At 40.4% G+C, this 15,546-nt stretch overlaps 1 protein-coding gene across 1 annotated transcript in view; it reads right to left on the minus strand.

Annotated features, from left to right (window-relative positions):
- The window catches only part of camk4 (calcium/calmodulin-dependent protein kinase IV), a 72,834-nt gene that overhangs the window by 15,095 nt on the left and 42,193 nt on the right, over nucleotides 1-15,546 (minus strand). Inside the window, exon 7 of the mRNA XM_056265475.1 lies at nucleotides 893-983. Within this exon, the coding sequence (XP_056121450.1) occupies nucleotides 893-983 (91 nt within the window). The remainder of the gene's footprint in view (nucleotides 1-892; nucleotides 984-15,546) is intronic.

The following is a 15,546-nucleotide window of genomic DNA, read 5'->3' on the forward strand; positions in this document are numbered from 1 at the left end:
ATGGTTGTGCGTGAAAATCCCAGTAATTGAGCAGATTGTGAAATACTCAGACCGGCCCGTCTGGCACCAACAACCACGCCACGCTCAAAATTGCTTAAATCACCTTTCTTTCCCATTCTGACATTCAGTTTGGAGTTCAGGAGATTGTCTTGACCAGGACCACACCACTAAATGCATTGAAGCAACTGCCATGTGATTGGTTGATTAGATAATTGCATTAATGAGAAATTGAACAGGTGTTCCTAATAATCCTTTAGGTGAGTGTATGTATACAACTGGTCAGTAAGACTTTTTTTTTTTTTTTTTAAAGAAATTAGGCTAACAGTTTAATTTAGCAAGAATGCATCAACAATAAAGTGACCGTGAAGACTGTTACATAAAATAATTCAAATAAATGCTGTTCTTTTGAACTAAAGTTTCTATTCCTCAAAGAATCCTAAAAATATATTTTTTTCCTAAGCACCAAATTACCTTATTAGAATGCTTCATTCTTTCATAAATAAATAAATAAATACTCGTGCTTATAGTGCTTAGTATATGGAAATATTTTTTTCTGCATTCCAATAAGTTTGGATTAATAAATTAAGTTTGCTTTTGTGATAAAACCTGACCTGGACCGCTTTTCATGACATTAAGTCACATGCTGAAGTTTAATACTTCCGCTTATGAGTTCAAATCCTTAACCCAAACTATGAGTGAGGAATTACAAATGAACAGTGACAGCTACATTTGAATATGACATAATTTCAGTGATTATTCTTCCTTTAAATCTTACAGTGAATGTTTCTCTAATGCACAACAGGTTCATGTTGTATGTTTGCAAGCTAATTCACCAACAAGAGATGGTTTGCCAAACTGCAGTTCCCCATATCAAGCGAATGGAGAGCCTTACCTATTTTGAGCGGAGCATCTGGCGCTGATGTGGCGTACAGCAGGTTCTCAGGTTTCAGGTCTCTGTGCACTACACCATTCTCATGCAGGTACTGCAAACACACATGTAGACACATTAATCCGTGGTGTACACAGACACATGTGACTGTACAATATAGTGACAATAATTAACATGCACAATGGTGAATCATTTATAGTTTTCAAATTCATATGGGAATCTCCTCTGTGGTTGGTAAACAGATTAATCTGGGCCTGATAATGAACAAATTTAAAGTAATAACCAAGCTTTACTGATTAAACGTGTTTCATAACTGACATAATTTAGTGCATCAAGAGATCTTTCCTCTGCTCGGAGGCCATTTAAGTGTTACACTGTGTGCAAGAAGGCACTGTATTGATATTTCTCAAACATTTTATGTTTTTTATCTAGAGACACTAGTGTCACACTTGCTGTGTATATATAATCCAAAAGGAGTTTTAATTAACACAGGAACAGAGTAACACACTAGCTTAACAATAGAAAGATCAACGCAAGACAAAGGACCGAAGAAACTGAGGGCTTAAATACACAGGGATGGCAATCAACAGAACAACGAACAGGTGAGGACTAATCAGGAACCTAGTAACAAACAAGTGGCGGGGAAACTGATAACAAAGACCAAAACACATGGGCTGCACCCAGGGGCGCAACTACCCCGTGTCAGAGGGGTATGCAGCAACAATTTTTGCGCCCCTGAACCCCCCCTCTCAAAAAAAGAAAAATAAATAGGCCTAAGTGTGCCATGTAATAAGTGAGTAGGAACGAGTGAGAGCTAACAGATAAAAGTGCAGAATTGTCATTTATTAATACAATTAAACTATAGCTACTCCACCATGATGAACCCCCCTAAAAAACTATAAGCTCCATTGGAACAGCAATACCAGTGTTTCTCACAGGATTTTAGGTAAAACTGTGGTAGGTGGACCTCTGTTTCTCTAGGGGGGTTCGGGGGCATCCCCCCCCCCGTAAGAAAATTTTGTGTTCTTTAATGTTAAATTCAGCAGTCTGGTTCACTTTGAGAGTTCAAAATTAAAAGCTCGAACCCATATTCAGGGTGCAAATTAAACAAAGAAAAATTCAAACCTCTTTTAGTTAGTGTCTGTCTACATTACACTACTACATAATAATAGTTATAATATTAATCCCATGATAGTAATAGCCATAGGCCTATATTGTAAAACAAATGCACTGAAAAATAAAGGAAACTTTCATAATTAGTTTTGTACTAATTTCTATACTTGAAAGATATAAGCACATGATGAAAAAAATTATGTGTGTCAGAAAAAAAAACTAACACTGACTTTTTTTGACCAATGCATTACACCGGCACTAACCCAGCGCCACCAATTAAGCAAAAAAAAAAAAAAAAAAAAAAAACCCGAATGGGCCGCCGATGTACGAGTTTTATGGGCCGTTAAGACAAAAAAAAAAAAAAGAAGAAGAGATGTATCGGCCGAAAAAGCACGTCGGCCCACCGGGAATCTCCCGGTAGTCCCGATGGCCACAGAGATATAGATAGCCTACATGCCTGGATGTCATGTCACACTTTAAATCCTACCTGGTGGCTTTCAGCATGCACTTATTTAGCTGCTGTCGCATCAGTTGACATGCCATCTCCTTTTCCCGCTTTCTTTTTCTATTTTTAGCCCCACAGCATTTTGTTTTATCCATCTTTTTCGACGACAACTCACTACTCGTACGGTCGTACCTGCTCGCTCAGCGCTCACGGCGCCCCTGCCCGCTCGCGATATCACCTCGCCCCCCTTGTCCATGAGGGCGCCTACTCTAGCCTAATTTTATATAACTGAAGAAATGCAGAAATGATTTAAAAAACGCACAACAGCAGTCCAATATATATATATATATATATATATATATATATATATATATATTTTTTTTTTTTTTTTTTATGAATTTTTTTTTTTTTTTTTTTTTTTTACTATCGCTTTGGCGCCCCCCATGGTGCTGCGCCCCTATGCGCCGCATATAGCGCATACCCACTTTTTGCGCCACTGGCTGCACCAGAAATCCCATAGAATGCACCGTTAAATGGTTTGCCAACCGCCATTAAACTCAAGAAGAAGAAGAAATCCCATAGTTGCCTACTACGTATTTAATAGATGAAAAACAGTAAGTGACAAACGAAGTGTTTGAATTCACAGTAAGAGTAGGCAAAAAGTACCCGGATGTCCAACTTTAAGATCATGTATACCCGCGCTGATCCGAGTCAGCGCCGAGTTCGATTCTGAAGTGTGCCTACAACGGACACTTTACTATCACATGAGGCCAGGGGAGAGGATTTGTGAATGGCAGTCAAGCGACGGAACGCTGGTAGGTCACATGATAATGACAACACGGCGAATGTGGTACGTCCAGATTACATTCATACACACATTTATACATATTTTTATGCTGTCGTGAAGTAATTACATATTCAAAATAAGTACCTACTCAAGAGAGTATGCGATTTCGGACGCAGCCAGGGACAAGAACTCAAGCAAAACAGAAAATACATGTGACGCTTACGTGTGTTAACCATCATCAAAGAAGCCATTCTTATACCTGCAAGGTCTTTCAACCCTTACCCTTAATTCTAAATCTGCCCTTTTGAATTTATGACAACAAGAATAATTGAATAATTTGTGAATACTTTTTATTTCAATAATTCATGCATCAAAGGGTTAAGATCTTAAAGGTTGAAAATCTTAAAATGATCACTATTTAAAATCTATCACTGTAAAACTAATACTTTTTTAGTTAACTACATGTCAACAATTTGTTGAACTTAACTTAATCCCGCCAAGATCCTCGCCACTTTTAAACTGTTGCCGTAGGCTGATTTTTTTCCTGTGCAAAGGTTTGACATTCATTGTAATTTACTGGAAAGCTTGTATAGAAATATTTTACCCATTTTATATTCTACCAATGACAAAACTGTGCTAGATGAGTTTTGTTAGGGAGGAAAACTGGTAAGGAGCCCTTGAGCGCCTTTATGAAAACAGACTGTGTTTATGATTACTACTATATAGTGATTTTAAAGTTGAAATTGTGTATGACACTTAACAGTAACTGTTAAATATACATTGAGAGCCATATTTACAGTTTTGATATTTGGCTGCCTTCAGTAAGTGTTGATATGCAGTTGCTTAAGTATTTGGAGTGTTTTTAGCACTATTAATTTGCTATTGTTTTCTAGGTTGTTGCTATGTGTGTGAGGTCAATTCATGTCTGTATAACAATTGGACAAGTAAAAGGTGCTATGTAGGTGCTATGTTGTTTTTTCAGTTTCGTTACAAGCTGTTCACACATTGGTATTACAAAAAGCGGTTAATACATGAGAATTCTTACATAGCCTCTAACCAAAGTTAAATACTTAGTGTTAGGACTTTGTTCAAATCACTATTCCTCAGAATGAGTAATGCTAAAAGTGACACTTGTCTTAGCAAATACTACTAATTAGACCAATGTCCATCGCTTTCAACAGATCTGTGTTTATAATCAGCCAGAGGCACTTGCCAGTGCCTTGGTGAGTGTTACCACGGAAACTCATTAAACAGAGTAGCATGGGCCATAAGTCTGCCTGGTTACAGAGAAACAACACGTGGTCACTATCTATCATGTGCTACCGAGAGAACTGATGAAGATGATAGAGATTCCCAACCTGAAGAAGATGTGTGAAAGGGATTAATACCAGAAACAACAACAAAAATATTTATTAGCTAGCTCATTATCCTAAGGCAATAATTTACATTACTATTGCTCTGTCAAAGCAATTTTGATGTGGCCAGTAAGCAATCTCCTTATAACTACATACTATAGAACATGCTAGAAACTGTATAGCTATGTAGAAAAATAGAAGATAAATTATCTTAGAAGAAAATGTTCCATATAGAACCCTAGGGCTATTGACTTAATAAAAAAAACAAAAACAAAAACGCTTTAGTTTATGCCAAAAAGACTCTATAAGGAGAAATGCATTAAATTATTGCATAATGCTTTCATGTTTAATGAGTAATTTCAATCTTTTCCAGTGATGAAGCATGTTTACTAGCTGTTTAATTAATATAAATTAATCAAAATAAAAAATGAATTAAAGCTAAATGAATTAAAACAAAATGTATAAAATGATCCGATGATGGAACCCCTAAAAGGTTCTATATATGAAGTGCCTGACAGAACCCTTTAAGGTTCTATATAGAACCATTTCTTCTAAGAATGTGCAATAAAGTGCAACAGTTAGGTTCCAGAAGTAAAAGTTCTATTCATTTTCTCCTTAGGAAACTATAAATCATTAAAGACATACCTACTGTGAGCTACGATGTTGTACTAGTATAGGCATGTTGGCTAGTACAGCCATCAGCCCACATTATTTCAAGTTATTTTAAAATAATCATGTTAAACAGTAGAATTCCAGATGAAAAACTACATTACCCATCACTACCCATGACTCTCCCTAAATCTCCACCGATTAAAGAATCGAAACAAACAAATCACACAAAACCTGTGTTTTTTCCTTCACTACTGTCACCTGAAGGAGTTTTGGTTCCTTGTCAGTGTCGCCTTTGGTTTACAAAACACTTAATATTCTGTAGTATTATCAATTTGACTGCACTGACATTATTGGATGAGACTTAATTGAGCTGGATGATTTTTGTCATTCGCAGTGCTTCATGGGATTGTAGTTATTTTCCTCATTAAAACCGTTAAATACACAGTCTTACCTTTGCCTTTTTGTCTAATTTTCAAATATTTTTTCAAATCAAAGTTTGTAATGTTCATAGCTCATAGATGGTTGGTTCAGTTCATAGTTTATAACTCTTTCACAATGAAGACTAACATTTTATTGTTTAATGTTATTTTTCTTTATTCATTTTCATAATAATTTCATAATGTATTTTGTGAAGTCAGACTATGTTTGTACATGTGTGCTGAGCAGAGCTGGTAGTTATATTTTGCTTAGAGGTATGCAATGTTCACTTAGCAGAGATGTTCCAATGATGATTATACTTCAAATTCGTACAGTTGGTATGCTCTTTGCAAGGAAATTAATGTTTCAACTGATGCACATGTACCATTTGTATACCACTAATGTATACACTGAGAAATAGTTTCTTAATGTGGAAAGTGGATTGTACCATGTGTAAGCATTAAGTATACATTCCATGTTTTTCTACCTTACAAGGAAGTTGTAAGTAGTGTTGCTTTCGTCAATGAAAATTATGACTAAATATTGTTGTCAACGAACCTTTATCACGTGACGAAAACGAGACGAGACGCAACGTAAATGCTGGTCATGTGACGATGACTATAATTAAATGTAAAATGCAATATCGTTGACGAATAAAAACGAGACTAAATGTGGTTTACAAAATAAAAACTATGCTAAAATGTCTCTTCATTTTCGTTGACCAAAACGAGACAAGGCGAAATGTTATTTAACGTTATTTCGTCTAGTTTACTTGCATTATTATTAGGCCTATTATGCAGCATTTCTGTTTCCTGTGTCACTTCAGGAGCTGTATCAGATCGCACTGCGCAGACGCAGGCGACTTCACATTCAAGCCCCACTCGCGGCATTATTTAGAAGATGCAGCTGCGTGAGTTACGGCTGTTTCACACATACTCCGTGTGTAGTGCGTATGCGGTGCGTGTTGCGGTGTGTATGCAGGAGCAGCACGCGCTATTGTGCTTCCACGTGTGGTCCGTTTGCAGTGTGCAACTGATCTACGGCTGTACCACAATCACAACATTTATTCTCTATTTTTTATTTCAAATCAATATTTTTAGCCTACATCCATTGTCGCGTTGTTGAGGTGTGTAGATCTCTGCTCTGCTGTTATGCACGCACGAGCGCATTGCCGGACCGCATCCACGTGTTGAATGCGGTGTGAGCGCTCTAACCATAGGCTCTAACCTATTCACAGTGGTGTGGGAAAAAATACACACCACATACGCACTGCAAACGGAGTATGTGAAACAGGCGTTAGCATTAACGGTTGGTAAAATAAATATGTTGTAAATTCAAATAATATAGATAACTATAAGAAAATAAGATTGTTTGAAATGGGTTTGGCTAAAAGAAAATTTTGGTTTCGTCTATACTACTAGGTATTTATACTATATTGACTGGTTTAAATAGAATTGCATTACTAAAAAGAGACTAAAATACAATTTTCATTGACTAAAACTAGACTATTTCTTTCGTCGACTAAAACTAGACTAAAATGTCATCAGTTTTCGTCGACTAAAACTAGACTAGACTAAAAGAGTATGAACGTGACTAAAACTAATAAAAACTAAAATGACAGCTTGACACAAAGACTAGACTAAAACTAAAATTAAAACAGGCAGCCAAAAACAACACTAGTTGTAAGTCTCTCTGTGATGTGTATATAAGCTCAATCTTACTGTACCACCTCAGAGAAACATAAAGGCATGACGGGGTGAAAGGAAGGAGAAACTGAGGCATTAGGGGGTGAGGGAAGAGAAAAACTCAGAAAACATTTACAGCTAGCATAATGGGGTGAGAAGATGTGAAGAAATAGGGAACAGAGAAATCTGGAATGAAGACCTCCTCGCCTGTAGCCTTATTCTTATATGCCTGTTTCTCTCTGTCTGACACATGTTCAATTGATAAATCTCTTGGCAAAAGTAACTGGTGTAGCTTCCATGATTCAACAATAATAGGGGAAGTAGGATTTTCAAATCTACAATTTGGCGTCACGATCAGGATCGTATCTTCAGCCATTTGTCTCAATTATTCAAGGTAAGACTTTTTTCTTTTCTAAAATAGTTTTAAGTCTGCCTGATGATTTGAGACATTGACTGAAACTGCTTAAAAGAACTGTGTTATTTAAAGTACCAGTTGTGTTGCCAATGAATATGTATCAGACATAGTAAAAAAAGAAAAAAAAAGAAAAGAAAATAAGAAAAAAGGAATAAATGGAATTAAACTAAGTAATTCAATTTAATTTGGCTTCTTTAAGTTTCTCTGAAAAGTAAACCTCTAAAACTATTTGATATACTGGGATGGAGATGGATATTTTTTTTTAGAAAGAAGACCATCTAGTCAAAAATTTGGGAGAATTAGCTATAAGACGGTTAAGCTAGGACAGATTTTGCTTGGTTATGACTGTGAGGTGGTTGGAAGAGGGCGAGACTGCAAAAAATGGCAGAGTAAACTCTTAAATATATCCAACACACTGAAGATTCGTTCTCAGAAGAACGAGGAAGTGTGACACAAGCGAAACTTGATTGACCAGAGCGGTTAAATGTGGCGAGTCTGCAGAGAAAAAAAGGGCAGAATAAACTCTTAAACTCTAAAACACTTTAACACGCTGAAGTAATACAAGTATAAAAGGCGCTGTTGTAACTAGCTAGGATCGCTAGAATCTAATAAAAAATTAAAATCTTAAAGTGTCTATAGTTATTACAAGAGTGCAGGTAGGAAGGAGTGAGCTGATTGTCTGCTCTTCAGGGCGGTATGGGGTGATTGGAGGTGGGGCTTATGTGTGTGAGTGTCCATGGGTGTTGGCAGTTCGTATGGCCCATGGGAAAAAGCTGTTCGTCAGCCTGCTGGTGTGGGATTTGGTTGACCTGTAGCGTCTCCCCGAGGGCAACAGATCAAACAGGGGGTAGGCAGGGTGTGAGGGGTCTCTTGTGATGGCCTTGGTTCTCCTGAGGCAACAGGATGTGGAGATGTTTTCCAGGCTGGGCAGAGGGCAGCCGATGATCTTTTAGGCAGTGTTAATGACCATCTGCACCGTCTTCCTGTCCTCAGCTGTGGAGCCTGCGTACCACACACTTAAGCAGTGTGTTAGTGCCCTCACCACAGAGGAGTAATAGAAAGCCAGCAGCAGCTGCTGAGCCTTCTTAACCAGGGCCCTGATGTTGTAGGTCCAGGAGAGGTCAGCAGAGATGTGGGTGCCCAGAAAACCTGAAGGTGGTGACAATTTCCACCCGATCTCCATTTATGAGGAGGGTGGTGTAGTCCTGTCTTTGCTTCCTGAAATCCAAAATTAGTTTTTTTGTTTTAAGGATATTCAGGGTCAGGTTATTGTCTGAGCACCAGCCCGACAGATCCTTCACCTCTGCCCTGTACGCTGTCTCGTCCCCGTCATGGATACATCCAACTACAGTGGTGTCATCCGCATATTTTATAATGTGGTTGGTTGGGTGGGTTGGAGAGCAGTCGTAGGTGTACGCAGCCTTGAGGGGAACCAGTGCTGAGTGTGAATGTGGAGGAGTGGTGGGGGCCTAGTCTCACAGATTGTGGGAGGCTTGATAGAAAGTTTTTAATCCAGATGCAGGTGGGGAGGGGGATCTGTAGCTGTATCAGTTTACTGTAAAGAATGTCGGGAATAATTGTATTGAACGGTGAGCTGTAGTCCACGAAGAGCAACCTCACATAGCTCTTCTTGTTTTCCAGGTGGCTTAGCGCTGTGTGGAGTGCGAGGGCAATGGCATCCTCCGTGGACCGGTTTGCCCTGTAGGGAAACTGGTGGGGATCGAAGGAGGGAGGGAGGCAGTCTCTGATGTGCTGAGAGACTGATCGCTCCAGGCACTTCATGATTACAGACGTCAGAGCGATGGGTCTGTAATCGTTCAAGCTATCTATGGCAGGTTTTTTGGGAATGGGGGTGACGGTAGAGGCCTTCAGACATGTGGGGACGGTGGCATGTATCAGGGAGAGGTTGAAGAGTTTAGTGAGGATCCCTGTCAGCTGGTCTGCACATGCTTTAACCACTGCTCCTGGGATGCCGTCGGGACCAGCAGCTTTCCTGGGGTTCACTGCTCTCAGATTCTTCCTCACCTCGTGCTCCTGAAGAGAGAGCGGGGGAGTGCTGGAGCCAGGGGGAGGCAGTGACTGCAGGTGTGTGGTGGTGGTCTCGAACCTTGCAAAGAAGCTGTTTAGCTCCTGTGCCAGGGTGCTGTTGCTGGAGGATGTGGGAGGGGGGCGGCCTTTGTAGTTGGTTAGGGCCTGGATACCCCTCCACATCTGTCGGGGGTTGTTGTCGATCAGATGTCCCTCTACTTTCTTCTTGTAGGAGTCCTTGGCCTGTTTAATGCCCCTCCTCGGGTCAACTCTGGTGGTGCTGTAGAGAGCTCTGTCTCCCGTCCTAAAGGCAGAGTTACGAGCTCTGATCAGGGTCTGGACTTCACTTGTCATCCAGGGCTTCCTGTTTGGGAAGATCCGGATGCGTCTCTTCGCTGTGACGTTTTCGATACAGCCCTTGATGTAGAAGAGGACAGACTCAGTGTGTATGTTCAGGTCCTGAGCTTCAAAAATACTCCACTCTGTGCAAGCGAAGCAGTCTTGCAGCTGGATGAGAGCATTTTCAGGCCAGGCTGTGATGGTCTGTGTGGCTGGTTTTGTTCGCCTCCTGAGGGGGGTGTAGGCCGGGAAGAGGAGCAGGGAGAGGTGGTCTGATTGTCCGAGGTGAGGGAGGGGGACGCTCTATAGGCATGTTTAATGTTGGCGTAAACATGATGTAATGTGTTTTCTCCCCTAGTGGCACACTTGACGTGCTGATGGAATTTGGGGAGAACAGTCTTAAGGCGTGCTTTATTAAAGTCCCCCGCGATGATGTGAATGCCATCCGGATGAGCCCTCTGTTGTTTAGTTGCCATGAGCTGAAGCTGGCCGAGTGCCGTGCTAACGTTAGCATTTTGGATGGATGTAAACAACAGTCACAATAGCTACCGTTAGCTCCCGTGGCAGGTAGAAGTGTCGGCACTGGACAGACATGGCCTCTAGGTCCGGTGAGCAGTAGGTGTCGATTACTCTACTGTCTGAGCACCAATCCTCAAGTACGTAGACACAGAGTCCACCTCCTCTAATCTTACCGGAGGCTTCGGTCCGGTCATGGCGGTAGATGGTGCGGCCTGCTGGCTCCACCGCAGCATCGGGGATTAGCGGGTGTATCCAGGTTTCGCTAACAATCAGCAGACAACACTCATGGATAAGGTGATTGTAGGCGATCCGTGACTGCAGCTCATCCATCTTGTTCACCAGAGATCTGGCGTTCATGAGGAGGATAGATGGTAGCGGAGGTAGCGGAAGGCTGTTTCCTTAGCCGGGCTAACAGGCCTGCCCGACATCCACATTTCTGCTTTCTCTCCTTGCGCCCAGAAGTGACCATTTTTATTTGTTTATCCCATAACCAGTAACTTATGTCTCATCTTTGTCTTCACCACGTACAGGTCTGATGACATAGGTTATTGATATAACAGAACATTACACTGAATGAACGGTTTTAATAACTAAATTCACTGAGTAAACTCAGCATTGCTATGTTGATGTTTGAAGATGTCTAATGGATTTTAGTGATGAAATACTATTATTAATTTGTCTCCATTTTTACACTATTAGGCATTCCAAATGGCTCTGATGGCTCTTGAATGCACTTTCCTGAGCTCCAGAAAATACCTGTAAATAATTTCCTAATGGGAAAGAGCGGTTACAGTGTGCATGAGGTGATTTCTCAAAGACGGGTAATATCTTCTTTTGGCCAAAAGAGGACAACCTAAGGCAGGGGGTCACCGCCACTACACTGAAGGGAGGTGTTTATGTGAGATGGGTACGGTTGAGCAGATGTTTGTTAGGCCAACAGCATCATTGAGGGTTACAGCAGTCTGCCCAAAAAAAATAAAACATGAACTCTCCATGCCTGATCACCAGAAAACGCATTCCTTGGATGTGACAAGTGTCATAACTTGTTATAACCATGTCAGGGGGAATACCCTGAGGAAAGGAGATTATTTACAAAAGAGCTGATGGAAAAGAGTTTTCAAGAACTAGCTGAGACCATGAGGGTGATTGTCATTAATTCTATGAAGAAAAAACATTGTTAATTCATTTTAGCATTATTTTGGTGTTAGTTGCCTTATGGACAAAATTGTCTAAAAGTTTTAGATCCTGAACCTGTGATAACTGTGTGATATTGAATTAATATGTCTACCATAGTTTTCACTTTTGCAGATCATTAGACATGGAATTGGACAATTCCAGGACATGGTGTTGTTAAAGATGAAGATCATTTTTACGATCTTAAAAGTTAAAAGACACATAGTATGCGGGAACATAACATGGGTTGGGGTTATTTGTTTGTGTTTTTCCTGTTTGTTTTCCTACCGTTTCCATTGTATCTTTATTTTGTTTATTTTGTTTTTCTATCATATCTTTCTATGGTCTGCTTTTTCTTTTCCTCACCATCGCTTCAATAGGGTCGCAACCTGGGAATGATGGTTGGGAACTGACTGTCATAGTTCCAGTGTAGGGACTGAAGACTAAAATTTTATTGTTTAATGTTATTTTTTTGTTTTATTTTTCTTTATTTTCATAATAATTTTATAATGTATTTTGTGATGTCAGACTATGTTTGTACATGTGTGCTGAGCAGAGAGCTGGTAGAGTTATATTTTGCTTAGAGGTATGCAATGTTCACTTAACAGAGATGTTCCAATAGCCGCGTTTCTACTGCCGGGCCAGGGCTAGGCCAGGGCTAACAGCGAGCTGAGCCGAGCCAGTGGCCTCGGGCCTCAAGCACCGGGCTTGTGTTTCCACTGCCGGGCCAGTAGCCCTGCAGCGTTGCCCTAAACCCCACACTAACACGCCTTTCTGGATCAAATGTCATACAACCCAACCCATTTCAGCGGGTATTATGAAATTTATTTATTTTTTAAGTTAGGAAGATAGCATGTATATTAACTCACCGGCCGTGGCTGCAATAGTGTCCCGATTGTCTCGCGACTCGCCACTAACAGAGGGACGGTGACCCAGCGTCCATCAAGTTGAACCATGGAAAGTTCCTTTTCTGAGCTCCGCTTTGTCCATTGCGCGTGTTAATCGCCTTGTACAATACTGCGCCCGCAACTTTTTTATTTTTTCCTGAACTTAAGGAGTTGCTCGCTGAATGCTTAGCTTAGAAAGTTCAGCATCGATGTATTTTATAACGTCCTCGTTTCTGCACACGCCGTCAAATTGACGTTGTACCCTTTCTTCTGCCCAAATGCTTTGACAGACCAGTACAGGCGATTCACCATTTCGAGCAGCGATTGTTTGCACGATATAAAAAAGTGAAATGTGCATCTTGCTTTAGATCATAACGTTCCATAACACCGACAAACTCTGCCTTTTACCTTGAGCACGCCTCTAGCCCGAGCTAGCCCGCTTTGGCCCCAGGTATTCGACGGGCCAGAAATCCTGGCTGTTGGCCCCGAGTAAGCCCCGATCAAGCCCCGGAAGTGACAGTGGAAACGCGACTGGCCCTGGCATGCACTAACACGGCTCGGCCCTGGCCCGGCAGTGGAAACGCGGCTAATGATGATTATACTTCAAATTCGTACAGTTGGTATGCTCTTTGCAAGGAAATGAATGTTTCAACTGATGCAAATGTACCATTTGTATACCACTAATGTATACACTCAGAAATAGTTTCTTAATGTGGAAAGTGTATTGTACCATGTGTAAGCATTAAGTATACATTCCATTTTTAAACATAAGCAGTGATGTAGTGGTGCCTGGAGAAGTGGGTATACTCTTAATTTATGCCCCCAATATTTTTTTAAGCGTCCCAGCAAAGGACGAACGATCTGTGTTATAAACAGTGACATGTAAGACTAGTCTTGCATTAGTATTGAATATGCTAGACAATAGAATATAGAATATAATGAATAGAATAGAACATATAGAATTACCAGTATTCTTGCATATCAGGCCTGTACGCAGGGTTGTCTAAATACCCAGGTCCCATAAATGATATTGCTAGGGGGGTTCGGGGGCATGAGCATTTTAAGATGTTTTTATGGCCAAAAAAATGGACAACAGCTTTAAAAGCATGAAGTATTTGATTAGATTAAACATGAGAATCAGTTCCAGTTTCAGCTACTTTTTCTTTCCTAAATTAATCAATGTTTTTGGACTAATCTGTTCATTTAATTAATGGTTCAATTGCTCACTCATAAAGACAGTCACTTGTCGCCGCCTTTCTGGCTTAATGATACAAGTTGCGCAAACACAGACAAGCGGAGTGATACAAACAGTGAAAAGTCGAACACATTCGAGGTAACGTTATACAAATATTTATACAATAATAATGGCAATATATTTAATAGGGTGCTTGTGTTGTTAAATTGAGCTTATCATTTCCACTGTCTTTGATCAAACTTATTTCTGTCGGTCATTTAAAACTTCTATCGAAAAACAGCCGTATATTTTAGCTACTTGCATCTTATCTCGCACTGTATGATCGTTAACTGAAGTGAAGCGTCGCGTTGGGATTCGCGCTCGGCTCGCGCTTCTGTGAACAAAAATCCTGCTTGCTTTGATTGGGCTCAAACATTTTGACATTGACGAGCGGGTGTTTGAGTGCTGAAGCAGCTCAGACGAGAATCGTCGCGATGGGCGAATCATTGCAGCACCAAATTAGAGTTAATATTAGGGAATTATTGCACAACTTTCATTATAATATATACAAGGTCAGGACCTCGGGGATCTCAATGATACGACCCTGACTGGGTGTTTTTTATTCACGAGATTGGATTAGCAACTAAATGATGCGCATCAGAGGGGATTTAGAAGTGGATATACGCAATGCCGACTGAAAAAGAAGTGGGTTTATGCCGTATACCTGCGTATACCCTGCACTACACCACTGAACATAAGCAATATGTTTTTCTACCTTACAAGGAAGTTGTAAGTCTCTCTGTGATGTGTATATAAGCTCAAACTTACTGTACCACCTTAGAGAAACATAAAGGCATGACGGGGTGAGAGGAAGGAGAAACCGAGGCATAAGGGGGTGAGGGAGGAGAAACACCCAGAAACCATTTACAGCTAGCATGATGGCGTGAGATGATAGAGAAATGGGGAACAGAGAAATCTGGAATAAAAACCTCCTCACCTGTAGCCTTATATTCTTATATGCCTGTTTTTCTCTGTCTGACACATGACGCATGTTTAATTAATAAATCTCTTGGCAAAACTAACTGGTGTAGCTGCCGCGATTCAACAATAATAGAGGGAAGCAGGATTTTCAAATCTACACACAAAGACTTTTAAAAAAAATCCATTTGGGAAAAATACTAAAACAAGGCTGCTGAAAAAGTGGACAGGGACTGCTGCACTCTATTAGCTACTTAGAACATCCTAGCAACAGCATAGTAGCACCCTGGCAACAATTCACAATGCATTGTTGTGGCTAGTATTACACTCACAGTTTTTTAGAGAATAGTTTGTTTGTTTTCATTTGGAGTATTTACTTTGGTTTGCAATTAAGCAATGCTAAGCTAAAGTGCTAAAGTTTCTAAAAGGCCCATTATAGACTCAAGCCATATCTGTAATCTCTAAACATAGATACTCAGGTTTAAGTGCTCTCCCATATATTATTCACATGGGAAAATCAAGCCTTACACTGACAAAAACTTCTCTTAACTGTCAAACTAGTATGCACGACTGCCCATATTAAGGCAGAGTCACCACAGTCCCCAGTGTAAAAACATTCCAAATGGTTTGTTTGCAATAGAGCCGCAGAATGATTCCTCAGAGGACGAGCAGTACAGTGTGCCAGCTTCCCAACACCAATTATTATGGTGACATGAAGGAGTGTTATCTT

This window comes from Rhinichthys klamathensis, unplaced genomic scaffold (genome assembly GCF_029890125.1).
Source record: "Rhinichthys klamathensis goyatoka isolate OS25496 unplaced genomic scaffold, OSU_Roscu_1.1 h1tg000234l_1, whole genome shotgun sequence".
Classification (NCBI taxonomy): Eukaryota; Metazoa; Chordata; class Actinopteri; order Cypriniformes; family Leuciscidae; genus Rhinichthys; species Rhinichthys klamathensis.